Genomic DNA, 22,790 nt, shown 5'->3' with positions numbered 1-22,790 from the left:
AATATTATCAAATAACTTTTGAACATGTAATATCGATCTTTGGGTGTGTATGGTATGGCATAGTGGAATGGTATAGGTCCAGTAGGTATAGCGCCACCGAATGTGCTTCCCATATGATTCCCTTGCATGCTATCCGCTACTGTAAATACTTATTGGCTTAAATTGAATCAGTAATGGTTTTCATTACTAAAGATCAACTGATATTATGAGTGAATTTACACGCACGTAAATATTTCCGCAGATGCAAGCAAACTGTATAGTCATATGAGCACCGCATGGGCTATAGATGGCGCCGGTTACAAATGGCTTTTTATTATGACACAAGGTGGACATTTCAACACACTATCGAATAGTTCGCAAAGAATCTCCCTTTAAACACCATATAGTCTAGTGTCTCTGGTGTATCTACTTCCATTTAGGAATATACATTGGTATGTGTGTTAATGTCATGAAAGTATGTCCAGGTCATATTTCACCCCAGAAAACGGAAATTGCATTTCATATAAAGAAAATAAAGTCTATTTCACGGCCACTATATATTTTTTAAATAAACATGATTTTTTGTGATATTAAGCACATTATTCCTTGACCCCAGCCCATTTTCTAATTTCCCCACACTCCCATGTATACATTATTTACAATTTAAATGACAAAAAAACATTTCTTATTTATTCATATATATATATATATATATATATATATATATATATATATATATATATATATATATATATATATTTAATTATTACTTTTTTATTTACATTTTGGTTTAAATGTAACAGGTTTCACGAGACTCACCCACATAGAGCTGAAACAATGGGCTCATACAGTAACAAAATGTAAACTTTATTTCAGATTGACATCTCTAGTTTTTAGATTTACAGGAGAAATTTGAATGGCACAGTCATTGATTTATGCATACTGCTGATTGGCTTACGGCACAAACATAAAAAAATCAAGGTTGCTCACATTACAGCAAATCATTATCATAGCATGACATTTTAATATAAAATACTCCCAAAACTCCACTCTATATAAGATTATCGCTAGTTTTCTCCTAAAAACGCTTGAATGAAATGAGCATCAAGAACCAAGAGATTAAGACATTAACAGTGTGCTGGCTCGTAAGACATTTTTACTTTTGGATTTGATATGTTTGACCTGAGAAACCTGCAGTTACAGTAAACATTCACCATGAGGATTAAGAGGACATTCCCAGTAGGCCACATGTATCAGGTGATACTGATCAAGTTCTCCTTCTCTCGCTGCACTGTAGATTTGTACGGCGTGGCTTGTGATTTAGTGTTTTAACTCAGGACCGGCGATCCCAGTTCCATAAGGGACGAGAGATGTGACAGTAGCAGCACCTCTATTAGAAGTCGGGATTACTAGACTGCAAAGCTGTCAAGAATTTACTAGAATTTTACCCAATGCTGCATAAACCAGAACAGACCTTATTTCTATTCAGCTTCATACGTATTTGATTCAGCTTTATAAAACATGTGTAAAATGTGAGCACGAACTGCACAAATGCCACTATAATGATCAAAGTATTTCTAAGGTTAAGGCAGATGTTATATTGTCTGAATTACCAAATGTAGTCTGAACTGATGTAAAACTCTACTTCTACTTCTAAGTAGTACACCATCACTACAAAGTATGACATAGACATACTTGTTTTATCTGGTCAACTGTAGAAAGCTACATAAACAATTAAAATCAGCATAATATCAAAGTCATTACAAAATATTCATGTATCATTTGTTGTGTATTGCATTAATACTAAGACTCTACAGACATGAAAATGAGGAGAGGTCATCTTCTTTGTTTTGTTTGCAAGTGGCTCATATTCTTTTACTTTTGAATTGATATTCAATGTTATTTCTATAGACAAACTCCCTAAACACCCTTCAATTCAATGACCTACAGCAGTAAGTGCTTTTTGTTCATTTCGTTCATTTTTATACAGAAAAAAAACTAAGTTAAGGCACAGTAAAACTTGACACAACTATAGCAAAATATTTAACAAAGTTGAAGTAAAAACCCAGATGAGTTAAGATGAGTGATCCTTTACGTTTTTCTTCATCCAACTGTAGCGCATTGGTTTTTTCCTTGCAGTCTTTGCCGAGCCGATTAGCGATTTTTCAGATTGTTTGGTCTTCTACGTTCAATTCCGTTGATTGTTTTTAAGCAAAAAAAGGTTTGATTTACAGCTCCAGGTCGTGAGAACACATGGTAAGTGTAAACCACAGCATTCCGAAGAAGGAAGCCCAAAAAGCTCATGATTATCAAAACAAATAGCGGAGAAAAACAAGAAAGCTCTACAAATCACTAGAAAATATAAATCAGTTTGACTTTTAAAGTGCAAATGTAAAATTATCCTCTACCAAATCTCAAGATACATAGAGACACAGATAATGGTCTTTGTGGAAAGTGCAATTTGAGAACAGCACGAAAAGTGGTACAAAAAGTGTGGTGCTCGAGCCTCAGGATCTCCATCGTATAAAAACCGGCACATCGCCGAGGCCAACTGGGTAACTTTCCAAAAACGTCCCTCCATCAAACACTCGAGCATTGTTAGTGTCCTGCCACTGAAAGTCACTTTCTGGCAGATAAATATCTCTTTGTAAAGCCCCCTTTTCAGTCACTGGTGCAACAAGAACCTGGAAAAGCAAGACAATTACCATTACTTTGGGGTAAAGTCATGGCGATTCGATGACTGACGAAAGTATCATGGCTATTGTAACTGCATTGATGTACAGTAAGTCACCTATCGATTTGTCTCAAGTCAGAATTGGTGTGAAGAACTAGAGCAAGACATCTACAGGCATGTTTTAACTTTCCTAGAAGCAGCTTACCTCATCTCCTATGAGGAACTCATCGTCAATGGTGAATGTAATTGGGTTGTCTGGGCTAAGCCACCACAGTGGCCTGTAGATGGGGGTTCCATTTGTTTGCCATTCCTCCGCGTATTTCAGAATCAGAGGAACTACAAAGTCGTTGTGCTTGGCTATGTAGAATCTGGTGATGTTTAGGACCTAGACAGAAATGAAAACTCCTTCAGCAATGCATAAAAAAAGGATTGTAAATTAGTGATTGACCGATCGGCATGGATGATATATTGGGTCAATATTAGGGATTTTGTAAAGATTGATAAGGGCTCATGCCAAGGGACACGAGTGCATGGACCTCCCACTGCGGACAGACTGTTTATCTAGTTTCACCAATTTTCTGTATGTTATGTCGGCCAATCGTCCACAGTGTTTTGGGGGTGGATTTTTACTTTAACCCATACAGCGGAGACAGACATGAACATGAGGGTAAGAGACGGGGTGTGGAATTGGGACCTGGGTCGGACTCGAACTGGTGACGGAAACAAAGCAAAAAAAGTCATAAAAAATGTATTCTCTAGATGAAGAAAAACATTCCGTGAAATTTTAATAACTGCCTGTGTTCAACCTAATTTCAAATGGAGAAAACAGGCTTGTGGCTTAAGTTCCCATGTTTTCTTCTATTAAGACTCAACATAGTCATTGATTTAACACTCTCTAATGGGTGGTGGATAATCACACAAATGAAAGTATACGCACAAACACTGCCTGTTACAGAAGCCAAAAACTCAAGAGTGGAAAATATAGCTAAGCCTTTTGAGAGGATTAAGAATGTCCAGGTAATCTCATCCATATGACGCAAGATCAAAACCATGAACGTTCTCATAACGTTAATTGTTTCAATAAAAGTCATGCACTTTTTGCCACGTCGAATCACATTTGTACTAATGCCTTTATGTCTTTAGAAAAAAATAAAACGTGAAGACTAGTTGACTTTTGAAATCTCACCCCAAAGTTAACATGGCTTCTCTTCAGTTAACCACAAGATTGGACGGGGTTTGAACACAAACGGGTGGGAGTTACGTTCCAAGACTTGGGGTGGAAAATATAATAAGTTTGACCGCTGTGGTAGTGACGTTTGTTTAAGCAAGAACCACTAATTATAAATGAAAGCTTTAATTGTCTCTGGAAATGTCCTTTTCCTCTTGTCCAGCGATTCATTATCATTCCTGGTGCAGTGGTTCTCATTATTATTGAGAGTCATAAATTTGAAGGAGACTCTAATGCACACCAAGTGGACCCTTAACCGCAGGTGATGGTGGGAAAAAGCCAAGCGATTACACCCAGAAACGCAAGAAAAACAGCCACCTGGAGGATCCTCTGTGCCGGTCCTAGACTCCAAGGGCTCAAACATATCAATGTGTAAGACAAGATACAGGCGTTTACTTAGCTAGTATTTTGAGGAGGCATTCCCATGATGCTCCATGGTGTGAAATAATATTGTAATCCCAAAGGTATAGGTGAAAAGAAACTGTGTTTTACGAAGTTGTTTAAAAAGCTTTTGTACAGTATAAAACTGCAAGGTTAATGCGAAGGTACCAACTCATTTGCAATGCCAGAGACATGTAATGCACAATATGAAAAAAACATGGTATATTAAAATTGATCAAAAGTGTCTTCAATTATTTCTTATATCGCATTAGTACTTGTTCTTATGGCACTGACCCATTCCTTCTCAAAGACCCATGGAGGTGTCTGGAAACTGATGACAGGAAGGAAGGCAGCAATCCCCAACCAGCGGACAAAAAGCTCTTCGTCTGTGACCGGTTCAATAGAGAGGGAGCCTCCTGTGTGTGGTACAGTTAACACAGGCTTTGTACAATTCAGAACTTTGTATGTAAAGCTGTTTAGGGTTTTTTTGCTGTTCACCACGATTTACAATAATATAAATTGTTATATAAGAATCTAAAGTCTGTGTAAGTCTTGCATTTTTTGCTTTGTGACACTTTCATGACAATTTGAAAGACAAAAAGTATGATTGTTAGAAAAATGCACAAAAGAAGACTTACCCCAATCACCGATAATAGAATTTGGGATCTTATTACTTTATTATAACATAATTTTATTTTTACCACATTAGAGTAGGGTGACCATATGTGCCATTTTTCCTTGACCATGATATCGGGTGCGTCCTCCGGAGGTTGCATTTGTCCACTCAACTGAAATGTAAGAGCCTTAATGGCATGGTGGACAAATGCCAGAGGACACGACCAAAATCCTGGCTAGGATATGTATGGGAAAAATGGCACATATGGTCACCTTATATTAGAGCATAAAAAAGGCAGATATGATATCATGAAAATAATGTCCCAAAATTTCTTTGCATTCAAACACATTTTCTTTATAAATCTGTAATCGATTTGAGAAGCTGGTGGTTCAATTATATCATATATTATAAAAATGCATACCATAGATAACGTACGTGTAGTGTACTATCTAGTGTGTGTGTGAGTAAGTGTGTGTAGGTAGGTATTACCTACTGCATCAGGAATGAAGAAATTATATCCCAGAAGACAGTGATGTAGTAGGGATGGAATGATGCCCTTGAGGCCTGAGTAACTCCAGTTGGACTCTAGTGCACTCATACGGATGAAGAGCGGCTTGTGGCTGGACCTGTGTGATGGAAATTGTGCGGTTCAAATATGGTTCAAATCACCTTCCCATCATTGTAAATGGACACTTTGGCTTTATTCACACTGCACACAATTCTAATTTGTTTTTCGGATTTCATGAAATCGGATCTGTTTGTATAGACAAAAATCAACATCTGATCAATGTCAGTTGTTATAGTAGTGGCACAGCCTTCGGCAAATTACACATACAATACATTTTTACGACTGAGTAGCTGACAGTGTGGAAAGAAAGGATGACAAACTGGAAATTCTTCTCTTGTTCAACAAGGTGCAGACGGTAAGCGAGACAACGCAGGCTATTTAGTTCACTATATGCAAACTGCAAATACAATGATGAATATGAGTTACAGTCATTACATGAATGACCTCCTAGGTTACATTTTAGAGAAGGATACGCTGTAAAAATAATTTTAAAAAAAATCCGGCAGCTCGGCGTGCAAGTAATATACTGTGAAATAGAACAGTTTTTTCACATAAAATTATGTTTTTCACGTTTTTCTTTAAAAAAAATTCAGTCTTTTGCAGTATTTGGTGTCATTTACCATATTTTTTAAATATCCTGCAGAAAAGCAGCAATTTTCAGCATCTTGGACTTTTACAGTGCAGGCTAGTAAAACGAAGAGGGAACCAGGACATTGATCCAGGAACATTCATTGCAAAACCACAGTAAACAATTGGTATTACTTAAAGAATTCAATCAAATACCTTGTTCCCGAGGTCACAATGGCATTGTCCTCTATCCTCCCCGCCAGGTCAGCAAGGAGTCCAATGTACTCGTCACCAACCAATGCCAGAGGTGGGCGTAGGGAAATTCTTTCCAGTAGGGCATGTTCCTCAGAAGGGTTTCCCTCGCCGCCTTCCAGGATGACATACTCCATACCCAAATGGCTACGTAATATGTCCACTTTGTCCAGAAACCAGTTAGTGGCTTCTGAGTTGGCGATGTTGAGCTTCACACTGTATTTTCCTTTCCATTGAGTCAACAGAGGCATCTAAAAAAAGAGATATGAAAAATTGTAAGACATACATATCGCACAGACATATCTGCCCTTGACCAGAGAAAGATGGCTTTACCGGTCGACCCTGTGGTCCTGAAGGCAGACTCAGCCAGTAGTCTTCAATGCCTTCTTGCATGGAGGTTTGGAACTGCTGAGAGTCTATGCTCAGGTACGGGGAGAGGGTGATGGAAATGTTTAGAAGCTTTACAAAAGGGATGTCCCTGGTATGTCTCTTAGACGTCCTTTTCTTGCTATTGAGGTAGCTGTGGTCCTAAAAAATACAAATTTGGTGATATTCAGCAATATTTCTAAATCAATCACATTGTAATTGGTTCGCAGTTCTCAAAGGAATAGTTCAATATGTAAATGATTTTATCATTTATTCACCTTCATGTCATTTCAAACCAGTATTACTTTCATTCTTCTGCAGAACACAAAATGATATATTTTGAAGGACATTGGTAACCAAACAACATTGAGCCCCATTGAGTTTCATTGCATGGACACAAAATCACTGAGACATTTGTCAAAATATCTTAAATCATATAAGTTTGGAATGACATGACAGAATTACATTTTTTGGTCAACTGGCCCTTTAAAAATATGAATAAATGTTTGGAAAGACTGACTTCTTAATGATGATGCAAAAGTATTTTTTATTTAAATTATATTATATTTTGGTACAGCAAAATCTTTCTGGTTTTTCAAGCATTTTGTGAGTCAGCAGTCGGCATTTATGCCTCACATTTTATTGATTACTTTAACAGTTTGGAAAATAATATTGTTTTAACCATCCATGAAAATAATACTTCAGCCTCGGTTAATGTTTTTACCATGGCAGTAGCCAACAGTGCCATGATGTCTGAGAATACCAAATAATAATGTCATTTCTATTAATCATACTGGACAGCTCTAGTGTGGCGTGTCGATGGCTGTGCTAATGAGGAATCTGTGCAATAAATACTGAAGAAAATACTGGCAAGTGTGTTTATAACCAAATTCATTCCAGGTCAAGCTGTTGGTTTTGCTTATTACGGTGTGAAAATGGAAACTTGCAAAAACTGCATCAGAATTGTTTTCTGTCGGAGCTGTGTGTAAATGTCAGGGAAAAGGAAGGTTTGCGCTGAAATTGGATGGTAGGACATGTATTCTGGTTGGGACTTGAAAGAGTGTGGATCCTGTATCAGATAGCACACTCGACATCTCAGTGGGTGTTCTGGTATTTTTTCACAGCGTTACTTCACAGACTGAATACAAATATTTATTTCATTTTTGTAAGGTCATTCTAAGCTGTCAACATTTTTGCTGAATGCTCATAAAATGTATGTGATTCATTTTCCAATATTCTCCCAAAATCTTTTTTTTGCATTGCAGTGAAGTAATACAGACATGAAATTACATAAGGGCGAGCAAATTATGTCTTCATTTCAATTTTTCAACAATTTTGTTTCTATGAATTTAACATTAAAAGCATTTTTTAAAGTAAAAGTAACACAGGAATTGGCCCATTCATAGTTAGGTCTTAAAGGGGTCATATGGTGCACATACGTGTTTTTCTGTTGACCATGCATGTATTAGACAAGTAAACTTGAAAAATTTAAGTGTCGGAACAAAAAATGCATTCTATCTAAAGGCGAATACTCACCCAGATCTGCCTGAAACGCCTTGTGTAACCACACCCCCACAAATCTACATCAGTAGGTGGTATGGCTTGACTAAGACCGCCAAAATGTAAGCGCAAGTAAGGTGGGCGACCTGTCAGTACAATTCCTTTGGAACCTGATGTTCCAAATATGGTAAGAGGCATCAATTTCTGGTTAACTGGCCAATCATAGCACACCTCGCTTTTTTAAAAATCTACTCGTTTCAGAGAGGCGGGGCAAAGAGGAGATACAAACGTTCACGTTATGTAAAAAAATACAGCGTTTTTTAATCTTAAATCAGGTATACACATTGCATTCCATTTAAAACAAATTATAAGATTAGTTATAGCCGTGTCATGTGACTCCATAAAGTGTTTTTAAACCCCACATTATACAGTATCTAAAACATACTAAGAGAAAGGTAAAGTAAATATGTAAACCGAGCCATGCAAATGCTCCATCTCATAAGTCAAGAGTTATTTGAAGAAGAGAACTGTACTTAGCATTACAACATTGACATTAATGCTCTGATAAGCCTTTTAAGTACTTAAGACATAGAGAACATTCTCTTCCTGGCAGAAAGGACTCTATTTTCCTTCAACTTCACCTGCCTCTGATCTTTCTGGAGGAATATAGCTGTTCGCTGAATGCTTCAAACTACGTTTCAGAAAAAAACGCCTACTTTTCTAGGTCCAATCATTTGCATAAAACACAAGCCACGCCCTCTACTTTTCTCAGTTGATACCCAGACTCTGTTTCCATATCATAATCATCATAATAATGTTCAAAACTTCTAATAACAGCCTGTCCTACAAGTAAAAACGACTCAAAGCGTCGGTTCGGTACGTAAGATTATTACGACAACAGTTCACGTTTTAAACTTAAAAGCCCACCAGTGATTGTTATGGTGTGTCTTTCTCTAGAGGATCAGACACTTTTCTGACTTCTCTGAGGTTGCTCTAGATCCGCTTAGAATAAAGCTTTTATGTCTTCACTGCCACTGAACTTAACAGCCCAGCTGGTGGCTTTTAACGTGAGACGCTTCTGCTCGGAAACAGTGTTCCTGCGGCCTCGGTAACTGCGCCTGGTATGCAGCTCACTATAAAAACACTATCTCAGCCTGTGTTAGAGATTACAATGAGTACCTACAAAAACTTGAATAGTCCCATACCCCAACTGACCCTTGTCTGACACATTGGATAGCTCGAACAAACAGCCATCCTATGAAAGAGCCACTTAGTTAAGAAACGTTTTTGTCTAATGGTTCCATAACATCCGTTTTTGTTTCACAAAAGGTTCTTTGTGGTGAATTTTGTTTCTTTTTAGAACCATTTCAAAAGGGTCTAATATGCATTATTTATATACAGATTTGTATATATTCTGTACCATTATGTACCCCTGAGGTACTATTAAAAGAAAATGTGCTTCAAACGGTTCTTCGATGGCACAGAAGAACCTTTTGGTTCCATAAAGAACCTTTCAAATCTGAGGAACCTTTCAGTTTCATAAAAGGTTCTTTATGGCGAAAAAAGGTTCTTCAGATTACAACGAAGTGAGATTAAGATGGTTCTTTAAAGAACCTTGACTGACTGGTTCTTTGAGGAAACCAAAATGGTTCTTCTATGGCATCGCTGTGAATAACCTAAACACAAGTAAACAAGGTGCATTAATATGCGTGACGGAGAATGAGATTTAAGAATTGCAGAAAAATAGTGTAAAACTAAATGGAAACCATTTTCTCATGGCTCTATTGCGTCGTCGTGTCTTGTGTAGACACGTTGTAAGGCAAAACAATTTTAGTGATCGTTTTGATTGAATTGCTTGCAAGAAAGCATGGGAAAGTTCCGGTCTAGAATTGCACATACTTCAAGCCTGAGTATGGAAAGAGACAGGGGGATCATTTTAATAAGGAGAGAAAGTGGAAGGTGTCACCCACCATATTGGAGAGGAGAGCTGTGGAATGTTCATCGAGGCTGATAACTCCCTCCCCTAACTGATGCCTCTTCAGCCGGTTTGAGAAGGTTCTCAGCTCTCGCTCCAGCTTGGCCCCAGAGTCCACATTTGCCAGAAGCTTCCAGAATGGCAGCCTTAACAAAAGTGTTGAAGTTGTTAGGATGGAGGTCTTGTATTGACTCAAACTAAAACACAAATAATGAATTCAACCAAAAATAAAAGATACAAGCTCAAGTTGTTTAGGTGGTCTTCCAGAGTGGTTATGCTGGTTTCAAAGTGCACTTTTCGGCTTGTCAAGTTGCTAGTTAACCACCATAGTACGATGCATTGTTTGAGAAACTAACTAACTACTCACGACTGTTTACTGAAAACATAGTTACTTTGTCGCACATCTGCTGTTTGACAACATAGTTGATGACGTCACACAGGTGGTGGAGAAATACCGTCTTCTAATTCATCTGTTTAGCTCGATTTATTATTTGTATATTTAGAATGATGGATATGCTCAAAAGCATGAAGTCTACATGTCATAATATCAAGTAACTATGCTTAAAACCACAGCCCTAGACCTGTATTTCCAACCAAGTAACTTTGCGATGCTGCTTGCGATTGATTGTTGGAACAAGGGTTTCGGGAAACACTTGAATCGTTGAACTATGCTGAAATGACTGAACTTGCAACCATAGTTGGCTAACTATGCTTTTGGGGAACGCATCCCTAGTCAGGCCAGAGGATATGCTAAACCAGGTAAAACCAACAAACCACTTTTCAGAAGTTTAACAATCAATATAAAAAATATTATGGCCGACAACTGATACGACGATGGATATTTGTTATATGGTATAAATCATATTACCAAATTTCAAACACTAATATACATTCTTCATGTGAAACTAGGTAACATCCAACAACAAGAATGAAATACTAGCCTGGTCAATATGCTGACCAATATGCAATGTGGTAAATCATATATTCCTATAAATTGGAATTGTTTAGACAAATTTGTTGGTGTGTACCGTAAGACATCCATGTTTGGCAGCTCTCGTGTGGCTGTGTAGAGCTGCTGCATTGACTCCTGATGGACGGCTTTAATGTTGTCTCCAACACACACGGTGTACTGCAGAGGCATGCGCTTCATACTGGGTGGCGTTTGCAAACAGAACTGCTGTCTGCTTTCCATGCCTACATGTAGAGGGATGTTAGGAGCCACCAGAACGGACACACCTTTAAAAGAAGAACAACAACGTCCACTAGGTTACTCATGGCTGTACATTTTAAACAGCATATTAACATCCGGAGCTGGGTAGTAACTGATTACTTGTAATCGGGATTATGTAATCAGATTATAAAAAAATCAAGTACTTGTAATCGAATTACTTTACATTTTAAAATACTCGTAATCAGAGTACTTATATTTTATATTATATTTTTACAGATTATATTACATATTGCTTTAGTATTTTTTGTAAACCTACCACTTTAACTGTTAAGACAACCAACCAACTCACGATAGCGAGTCTAACATGTTTCCGTTTACAAGCATTTATGTTTGTTATGTACAAGAAAAGTGTTGTGGACACATACAGTACCTGTAGATACACCAGGTAAAGATTAAACAAACAATGTTAAAAAGTGTAATCTAAATGTAATAAAAAAGTAGTCAGATTACATTACGAGAAATGAGTTACGTTACTGACTACAAATATTCCCACGTAGTTCCCACTTCCGAAGTAATCTACCCAGCTCTGTTAACATCATATTTGAAACTGTGTGTTTTTTAGACTAATGTCTTTTAGCTTTTAAGTTCCTTTGCGATCTAAATGGAATGAATATGTTAGCGTTAGACTTTCTACCTTCCTTCAAAACATGACAAAAAATTTACATTTAGAAGATTCAAACTGTCCAGTCTCTAATTTACACCAGTACAGATCAACGATTTCAATGACATCATTCTGCACTTCAAATTCTAACAAGATTCTATATGGTGATGTAAGGTCAACCCTATTGGCTATTTCAAAAGGGGGAGGGGCCACTTTATCTGTCGCACCTATACTGCCTGTTTCAGTTTAAATTAAAACAACGCATCAACGATATTAAAGATTGCCAAAATGATTTTAGCTGATGAGCATTAAGCAAAATATCTTAGTTGAATATCTCCCTAAATATATGAATTTGCATTCATCAGCACATGTTATTCCAAATTAAATGTTTGTCTTCATAATCCTTCTAGGAAACTTTCACCGCCTTCGAAAAGATTTTGGCTGACTTCAGCAAACCCTTTTTAATCCCTCCCCTTCAACTACCAGCCAAACCTTTTCTTCATCCATTCAATCTTTAATTAAAATCAAGTCTCATCCTGTTTTTTTATATTGCAAATTTTCATATTGCCAAAATGTTCATCTTCTCATCTGCTACGGAGAAGTCACATGTCAGATCACATGCTAACTCCAACCGTGACTCTGTGTGAATGGCAGAAACAGCATGATGGAAACCAAATACCATCTTTCAACCTGCTTCGGTAAAGCAGCCTGATGCATCAGGGAAATTCCAAGCCGGCACCGTCTGAAAGAGGAACCACAGAGTCATGTGGATCTCTGTATTTTACAAAGTTGCCAGTAAGTGTCAGAGAAGAGAAGTGTGTGGTACTCGGTTGCTGTATCTATCATCTTTATGCACCTGAAAAGTCGAGATTATGTGAACTGGATAATTGTGTCTGCAGATGTAGCTTCCCTTCCTGGAATTCTTCCTGCTTCTCAGATTTCACCGGCGTGTATCCCGGTGCAGACACAGACATAAACTCCCACTAAACTAACCTCTCTCACATAACTCGCAGTCAAACCTCTAAATCTACCTCTATAGCCCTATTCAGACTGTGTAACACATCATTGACATTATATATTGTAAAATAATCACTTATTTCAACTTTTAAATTTAAGTTCGGAAGCCTTAATATTTAATGTTAAATCAAATTGGTTTTTACAAGTCAAGTGAAATAAATTTATATTAAAGGTGTGTCGTGCAAAGGTGTGTCACGCATTCTGAATTCTTTACAGTTTTAAAACAGTGCTTCCGCGTCTTCTCTCTTTCCGGACCTGTTTGATGTGAGTTGACGCGTTTGGTGCAGTGTTTTCACTCTTTTGGACCCCTCTATTTATTGGTGTATATATGCAAATATTTTGCTTTGAATGCAAGGAAGGAGAAATTGTTCTTAATAAAATAGTTTGTTCAGTTTTAAAAACAGAAGTATAACAGTTAATAAACATCTGTTCTGCATAGTGGGTATCGTGCACATAAACGTGCAAATAATTGGTCTCTGTATCTGTTTTAAAAAAACAATATCGGTCGATCGCTACTTGTGTGCAGGAGAGAGAGAGAGCACTATGTTCGCAAAGTTCAGCTGTGTTGTTTGTTCGCTTCATTTGGGTGATGAATGTTATATAAACGGTGGATATAACGCTGGATTTGGAGATCTTTTGAAACTGATAGATGGAGCCGCCGTCCCAGCGCCAAAAGATTCTGGACATGAACTGCACGCGGTAAGTGAAACTAATGTCTGTGTTTTCTTGGCAATGTGTGCGCACATGCTTTAGTTCCGCCCCCCACATGTTGCATGTTTTCGGAAATACTCGTACAGGTGTATCTGTCTTTTATAAATGTGATCAAACTAAAGACTCTGCGGATCTTTGAAGGGTGCGATACTATTCTGTAAGTACTCGAGATTAACATGAGTTATACAGAAACGGCTTATTGTCTGTTTACATGACGAAAATAACTGTCATTTTCACCTGTTTGAACAGAAATTACATTTTAATCATCAATAACAGCTTTGTCTTGTCAAATGACCATGGATAATCCACGGCTAGCTTTAGGGGTGCTGAGCACCCAATGAGCCCCACTGCAAAGCCCCCCCCCCCCCCCCCTCTTTTCACACAAAAACAAAAAATGTGTCTATTGAAAAATAACTTAATCATTTTAACATTGATTCAACTAACTCCAAAATCCAGATTTTTTTAACACCTTTTTTTGCAGAACAGAACTCCTTGCATGGCAATCCCTTTAAAGTAAGAACGATAGAACGGAGCCGTTTTAACTAACTAAACCTAAAATACTGAATGAGTGGTCGCTAACACATACAAACAAGGTTTGAGACCTTTTCAGGACACCAGCTTAATTGTGAGAGTTCACACAGACAGCCCCCTAAAACAAACACAAATCCTCCTTCTGTATCAACAGTCATCAGATTGGTTAGATTAGATCTTTATTGTCATTGAACAATGTAACAGGTACTTGGACAACAAAATGTAATTCACCTTCTGTAAATTATTTACAAATGGCCATCTATATCTGGTCGCACACGCCAGTCTGAACTTTCATAAACCAATATAAGTCATCAATAAATAAAAAAATTAAGAAAAGAAGGTAAAGTCCAAAATATCCAGATAAATTACAGAGGTCTTGAAAATACTAAGAAAGTAAAGATATAAAAAAAGAAATAGCTTCGCCCATGGTGTAGAGTTTGTTTAATTAAGAGAATATCTAATACATGATATCTGGCATTAAAGTTTGTATACAAGTATAGTTAAAAGTGAACATTTGATACTTCACAATTCCATAGAGCCTTTCTTGTCTAAATGGTTCATACATCCGAAAAACCTTTCTGTTTCACAAAAAGTTGGAAAGAGATGGTTCTTTACAGAACCTTTGAATGGTTCTTTGTAATTAAATCTAGATTTTAAAAGATGAAGCTTGAAGCTTTTCTGTTTGGTCGAGTTTCCAATATACATTTCAAAATAAGGAGCAAATCTAATTTAGGAAATAACACAATGTAAAGTAAACTACATAGATTTTAAATTAAAAAATACATTAAGCAAAATGAGCAAGGTGCATTTCAGTAATATAACCACAAATCACAAAAAAACTAGAACAATAAGGTAATTTGTATTATCTGTTATGTCAAACGCCTCTGTGATTTTTTCCCAATGTGTTTTCCAAAGCGAAGATGGCCTCTTTGTAAAGGTATGTATAACATACAGGAATCTGCAGAAGGGAAAATAAATAACTGTCATTTGCTGACGTTTAAGAGACTTTGGCTTGAGTTATGAGCAAGGTGGGTTCTACAGAAGTTTAAAGGGAGGGGGGGCTCTTATTTTTAGAATCACCCCACAGTAACTACTACCAGCTTTCCTGAAATATTTTCCACTCTGTCTTTAAAGCAAATATGAATAACAGCATCCATAGAGTATACAGCCAAAATATTGAGGCAGAACTTGATTTTAGGTGCATCATACAATGCAAAAGAAAATAACACTTCGGTATAGGGGGCAATTCTCACTATTAACTAGTTGTTATTAGCATGCATATTATTGGCATATTGGCTGTTTATTAGGACTTCTAAAGCACATATTCTGCATGACCATGTTCTACATTGCTAAACCTCACAACTACCTTAATAACTATTAATAAGCAACAAAATAAGAGTTTATTGGGGTAGAAGTCACAGGAAATGGTTTGTTAATAGCGTGAATTGCCCCCATACTGAAGTGTGACCTATTATTTCTTGAAATAAGGTGTACTGAAGAATCATTCACAATAAAAAACTGTGATGTTTCTAAAAGATAAATAGCTGAATTGTGTCAACGTCTTGACAACACTGTCAGCTTTGTAAAAATACTGACAAACTTTCCCAAACTTAAATATAAACTAAAGTATGTGATTTCTTGTGACAGAAATTAATGCAGGGCAAAAAATAATGTATAAGCAGCACATTAATGGTTAAATATACATTGTTTGAATCACTGTACAAATATTCATTTATTTGCGGGATTGAGCAAACAGTTATCAATTTATTGTACAAAAACATTCACTTACAATGAATTGTTAAAATGTTACTTATATAACTTATGGAATTATTCGTAAGGTTCATGCTTAGAAATGTGCATTCATGTTTTGTTAATTTTATTAAAAATTAAACTTGCTTTCGTATGAATGTGTAGGCATGAGTATTTTTATGTGAATTTATGTAAATTGTACAAAACCATATGATTATGAACAGTGGTGGAAATAGCAGAGCTTCACCAAGGGGACTCCGGTTGGGAACCTATTGACATGTTTAAAGCACAGATCCATAAAACGACACTAAATTTATATATGAAATGTACATTGCGTTTAGGAGGCTATTTCATGGATAAAACATGGAAAATCACTACACTGTATAAAAATTCTGCAAAAAAACAAGAAGCATTCTGTTAACTGGAGAAACAGTTAGAAAAATATTATTCCTTTTAAATTATAGGATAAAACGGTTTATATTAATAAATTGTTTCCACATTTATCTTGTAAATTTGTTGTCTTTTTCTGTAATTTTATAGTGTTTCAAAATTAAACTGTTAAAAATTTTAAAAATCTTGTTAAAAAAAATGAAATTTTTTATCGGCTGGGCCGCCAGAAATAACCTGCAAACCGGTATATCTCTTTAAAATAAAATTTCCCCCCTGTTATTCTGTAATTTTACGGTTATTGTATAGTGTACTTTTAAAGGTGAAACTCCGACCCCCCCACTCAAAAAATTCACTCCCTGGCCCCGTTCCCCATTTCCATAAAAAAGTAAGCCCCGCCCTAATGTTATAGATCATTGTAAAATGTACACATAAAAACTAATTCATGCAAATGATCTACCTTGTAAAATAGTTAGGAATTCCCGTGAGATTGTGTTGGACTTTCTTGTATGCAACTGCTGCGAATAATAAGTGTCACTGTCTCTTTAAGAGACGATGCGGTCATCATGGGCGGCCAAACGCAAGTGTCAACCTACCCAGTTAAGGACAAAATGTGTCTTCAATAATGTCTCTCATCATCACAGTGGACAAAGCTATTAAACAGACATTGCATGACCAAAGCCCCACATCACCGGCTGGTTTGAACTCACTATCCGGTTTCAAGGTCTAAATGTAAATATACAGTGCTGAAACGTTTACCTTGGGGTTCGCCCTGTGTCGCAGGGGGCTCGTTTTACAGGCCTGCGCAACACCGTGCCATTTGGCTGCAATGCAGCAACTCATGAAAAACAATTATCTCTATTATCAACAGACTGGCGACCAATAGAGACGGAGCTGCGGCCGCGGGCAGCTGCCGGGTTGCCTTATGATTCTGAGCCAACATGACTGTCATTGTTATGCCACCGGGCATTATATACCACGATATGTCTGTGGTTACTTGGCAACATGAGACAGCTGCATTGGCAGGAATCTCGACATTTCTCTCTTTAAAGTGAGCCAATTAAAGAGGGGTTTTAGAGGTCTCCCAAATCAAGGCCGTCCTCTAGCGAGGTGGAAAAGGGATTAAAATCATGCGATTGCTTTGGTTAAAGTGCCGTTACGTAAGGCTCGAGAGGAGCGCACACACAAGCCCGAGGAAAGATCTAGGAAATCATAAAAGGCCATTGTTTATGTCACATGATGAATATTAGAATCGCAGCTGATGGCGTGCCCTTTCGCTTTAATCTAATTCTGTTCTGCTGTCTGGTATACAGATTACCACTTTCACCTTTCGGTTGCTGACAGCTCTCGTACAATTCGAATGCCCGCACGAATGCAGGCATGGCCAATGCAACCTCAAAAAGGAAGCGTGACTGTGTCGTGTAGATATGGTTATTAATTGCTGGATTGTGTGGGGCTGGCGAGGTGTGCTCGATGTGTCCGATCTCTGAGCGTTAACCAAGTTTAGAGCCCAGCTGCCCACCCGCACAAGCCTCTCATAGCATGCTCGGAGGGTCCGAACACAGGGTCATTACAGCTCCCTTCAGATGAACATATTAACTATTTCCTGAACACACAGAGCCTACACATAGATACACATGTTAACCCCAAAGTGAAATCGTCATTTGGTCATCTCATGTCGTTCAAAATCTGTAGATCTAAATGATTCAAAACAAGATACTGTATTTTGAGAAATGTCTCAGTGGTTTTGTGTTCAAACAATGGAAGTCAATGGGGTTCAATGTTGTTTGGTCACCAACGTTTCTTTCTTTATTTTAAATTCATACAGGTTTTAAATGACACGAGGGTGAATAAATGACACTAACCCATATATAGGAAAACAAATTTCGCTTTTGTTTTATATAATTAAAATAAAAATGTTTCACTGCAATATGCTTTTTTAAATTTGCTCATTTAAATTGTGTACAGTTTCTAATATTTAGCCTTATGTGTGCGGTCAAGAATTTTCAGGATTTTCTCATTAATGTCAAAGTCTTTCATTATTACTGGATGTACTGCTTGTGGATTTTCATAATCATTTTATATAAAGAGCTTAAGTGGATTTCCATTTGCACGGCAGGTTCCGATCCTTGCGATTAATAGAATTAAACAAATTCACTTTTTAGTTTATTTCGTGAACATTCACGAGTACCAGTTTGCCTCAATGCTAACAGTTATATACTACAAAAGCTACACATAAAAAGCTCAAATCCAGGCATGATTTTATTCTCAAAAGCACTGTTGTTTATGGAGCAGAGAATATCACGAATCAACATTGATTTTTGTTTACATTTGCTCTACCCACCGGTCCACATCTCTGACATGACATATTTAACTCAGAAGTAGCATCTGTCAACACAAGCTAACATAGTGTCTCGACCGATGGAGTCTGATGATTGCTGGTTCTGTCATCTCTTAAGTAATGTGAGGTCCATCAGAAGGGCAATAGACCTAAGAGATTCTTGGAATACCAAATTTAGTCAGATGTCCAATAGGAAGACATTATGGCAAACTTCCTTGACCCGTAAGGGTCACGAGGCTTCTGAGAAGCTTCCATTGTGCTTTTCCAGCACAATGCATTAATCCTGGAAGGACTTGTGTGCATGTTTGAGACCTTTTTGATATTGTTGGTTTGATTTCGGCTCTATGACTGTTTATGTCGGAGCCTGGTGAGCACACTAGTTCCTTTCTAAATAGTGATCAATCAAGGGACTATCATTAAAGTTACACATCTACTTTGAGCAGATAGACACAACTCAACACGCTGATTTGCACAATGACAATTTTACATTTACGTGAAATGAATGACAATAAGCAGATGACAAATGTTTCATTGGGTCTTGTTAAGTACTTTATTTTTTAACAGCCATTCATTGACTGTAAGGGAAATATCTGAAATGTAATAATTTTAAAGAGTCTTTTATAAACTGCTTTGATATTTTTATATACTTTTCTTTGCCTTGGATTGCCATTTTTGTCAAAACTGAATTATTCACATATTCTCTGACAATTTATTTGCATTATGTGATCTTTATGTTATATACATTTTGGGACTTTTTTAGAAAACAAAAAGGACAGACAGACCCTTATCATTCCAAGGTGACGAAATGGTAAAAATGTTTTCCATTTATATAAGGTTAGATTTCTTTATTCTTATTTTTATCATTATTAGTGTCTGTCTGGAGATATTAACAGACAATACAAATTCTCTCACAACCATTGTATGGGGTCTTTTAACAAATAACAGCATTCAAAGTGTCCATTTACAATCTATCTTGTTGAATGGTTTAAAGGTTGATTTAAAAAAATCTTTTTTATATTATTATAAGCGTCTTGAACTATATCAACACAGACAAAATAAAATGCTCTCACAACCATTTTATGGGGTCTTTTAGCAAATAACAGCAATAAATCAGATCCCCTCCATTGAAAAATGGCTTAAATGATGTGTGAATGCACTATGCATCTGTTCACAAACATAAACAGCCAAACATAAATACAGCGGTTATTTAAATCTGCTTCTGACCTTGTTTGTTTAATTAACCCTCAATAGAAACATGAGGTATCAGCTGACAGATGCCAACGGCTTCGCTGAAGACACAAGTCTGATGCTCATTGTTTTGTAATCTTTCACCACGCAAAACTAAGCATCCGTATTGTGTTACGCTCTCTATGAACAGTAGGTCCCTGTGGTATCGAGCCAGGGCCAGTTTTGCATTGTGTACATACTCAAAAGTGGATACACGTTTGGACTGGTCAACAGAGTGTGAAAGGACAAGGTGGACAAATATGTCTAAAAGTGGCGACAGTTGGTGTGATGGAGCTCCTCTCCGCTTACCTGAGGATCCCAGGAAGTAGTGTTCTAAAACTGACCCGAAGCCAGACGGGTTGTCCTGAAGGTCGCTGACTGTGAAGGGTTGCATGGAAATGTTTGCGTCGTTTATTGGCCAGCTGGGTGCGTGGACACCGGCACCTCCGTACCATGAAACGTTTTCCATGGAGAAACAGTCCTGAAGGATGGAGAAAAATACTCTTTGAAACAGAGGTAGGTGATGCTTCTTATGTGCTACTGTAGTATTAGCAGTGCAAAGATGATGGGTTCGAGTCCCAGTGGACTCGCATATTTATAAAAATATATAAATATAAAATATTTGTTTATTGTATCATTTAATAAAATAATTTGTTTATGTTTTACTAAACCCTTGATGATAGAGTCCAGACATCAAAACATATCAGTCTTTGCATGAGCTTTCATGTCTTATGGATGGGACAAAAACGAATGAACATTTTTGAGAGATCACATATTTACTTAAAATTTACCAACCAGAAGCAATAATATACCCAACATACGGGGAAGTGATGGCTCTACATAAAACAGTTATTTGATAAAATATTGTATGTGCTCATTTATGAGGAAAAAGGACCATCACGGTTGTGACAATTCACTTGCTTGACTATGGGAAACGATACAAAGAAGAGGCTTCAAAAGACTAAACATGGGTATGTAAAACACCACATATTGACATCGAAAAAATAGATTTTTATCTTAAGGTTGACATTTGCATGCCATGTAAGCTTTCATTTAACTGTAATGCTTCGGTGTATTTCAAAACCCTCCTTCAGAAGTGAGCGTAATCGCTGTGCACAGTTTACGAATTTCCACCTAAGCAGCTTTTAGCGCTCATAACACATAAAAACAGAATGCAGAATGCAAATAAATCAAAGGATTTGACCGCATAATGTGCTCTGAAGTAACAAATGAGAGATTTACCAAAGTAGGATGTTAACCTGAGCCAAACAAAGAAAAGCCTTGTCTTTCTGGATAACTGTGAAATGTATTAAACTGGACAGTAAACTTGAAACACAGTTTAAACGTTTAGGCAGTAAATAAATCATATTGTTTTAATGTCCTTTTTATTTTAACCTTACAGTAATGCTGATATAAAATAAAAGTTTAAAAGCTTAAATAAAGTTAAATGCACCTGCTGAGAGGGCAAATACAACTTTTTTTAATTCATCCCACACTCTCCTGTCTTTAAAATGAAACGTTCTTCAATGTTTTTTTTTTTTTTTGCAGCATCTTAGGTTCTGCAAAGAAGCCATTTGTGCTGTTTATGGTTCTCAGGTTGACTTCTTTGGAGATTAAACAAGTTGATGTTCCATTGTAGGTTATTTACGACGTAAATAGACATTTTGGTTATTCGATTAAGTGGTTTCTAAGTTCTCCAAAGCACCACTTCATTTTTCTACAAACCTAGATGCGCTTTGAGGTCATCTTAGTGTGTTTCAGAAACATTCAATCTATTAAGAACCTTTAGTTTCAATAGCATCATTCTAAAAGCAGTTTTACCTTCAGGTCCACATGACAGTGGATTGGAGACCAGGTTACACTGTAGCATTCAGTATCCGATGCCTCCTCTGTTTCCAAAGATATCCTCACCTCTGCGACCGAGTCCCATGTGTAGCAGAACTCGGTTTTGTTAAGCCAGCACAGGTTCCTGACGAAAGGCACCTCGATGTCGGGGTTCCCCACGTTCCCCACGTCGATCTCGGCGAAAGTTTTGTCCTCGGTCAGCGTCTGAATGACCAGGGTTTGCGTCCGTCTCTCCCATATAAGTCCACTGAAACTCCCCTTCAGGATCCAGTTCTTGTTGGGCTGATCCACGACTTGCCAATAAATGATCCCGATTGTCATGACAAAAAAGATAGCGACCCCCAAGCAAGCGATAGCCCCCTTCCATGTCTCGTTCATCTCTTTCAATCCAGTGTCCCACGTCACCTCTGGGATCGGACTCGGGTTCCTGTTGCGCGCGTGAGGCATGTTGGTTTCGGAGCGAGAGAGATTTAAAAGAAAGAGATGATCAAAAGTATGAACCTGCCTGCTGAAATATGCAGGATCGTCATCATGCAACGGGGTCTCGCGCTCTGCCGCCTTCGTTTGTTTTAACTGGTCAAAATAAATGTATATTTTTGATTTAAATTGCTTTATTGCGCGCGCCGGATGGCGGTCATCAACAGATTAAAGTTCATGTCTCCACGCACAATCATTCCCAAAGAAAAAAGTCATGCAATGCATCGTGTTGCAGCAAGTTTAAAGCATTGATCGCAGGAGAGAGAGCAGCCTTACCCGGCTTCAGCAGCAATGCCTACAAATAGATCCTCAGCTTATTTGCTTGGCCTGCACTTTAGCGCGCTGCTCTGACGTAACCTCACACTGCTTCTTCAGAAAGGTAGAAGAGAAAGTGATTTGCAGAACGAGAGCTTTGCGACCCCCGGGGCCCCCGGTCAGGGGTCGCCCAGCGCGCAGCGCGCGGACAGTATCCCATTCTCAATATTCTGTAATGCGCGAGCTACGGGGGGAACGCGCTTGCCATTTGGAGACGCGCGCAAGTGCGGTGTTGGTAGCTTATGGGCCACA

At 37.6% G+C, this 22,790-nt stretch overlaps 1 protein-coding gene across 1 annotated transcript; it reads right to left on the bottom strand.

Annotated features, from left to right (window-relative positions):
* Positions 1-826: 826 nt before the first annotated feature.
* Positions 827-22,715, bottom strand: LOC306890715 (SITS-binding protein). The gene is made up of 10 exons (XM_079450636.1): positions 21,723-22,715; positions 20,211-20,382; positions 11,135-11,342; positions 10,102-10,252; positions 6,599-6,793; positions 6,230-6,516; positions 5,368-5,504; positions 4,557-4,678; positions 2,859-3,038; positions 827-2,663 (listed from the first exon to the last, which is right to left on the bottom strand). The coding sequence occupies exons 1-10, from the start codon at positions 22,191-22,193 to the stop codon at positions 2,487-2,489; spliced, it is 2,100 nt and encodes a 699-aa protein (XP_079306762.1). The 5' UTR covers positions 22,194-22,715; the 3' UTR covers positions 827-2,486.
* Between the last annotated feature and the right edge of the window lie 75 nt (positions 22,716-22,790).

This window comes from Barbatula barbatula, assembly GCF_947034865.1.
Source record: "Barbatula barbatula genome assembly, chromosome: 25".
NCBI classification, from domain to species: Eukaryota; Metazoa; Chordata; class Actinopteri; order Cypriniformes; family Nemacheilidae; genus Barbatula; species Barbatula barbatula.
The sequence above is the reverse complement of the archived record's forward strand: the minus strand, read 5'-3'. Positions and strand labels throughout refer to the sequence as shown.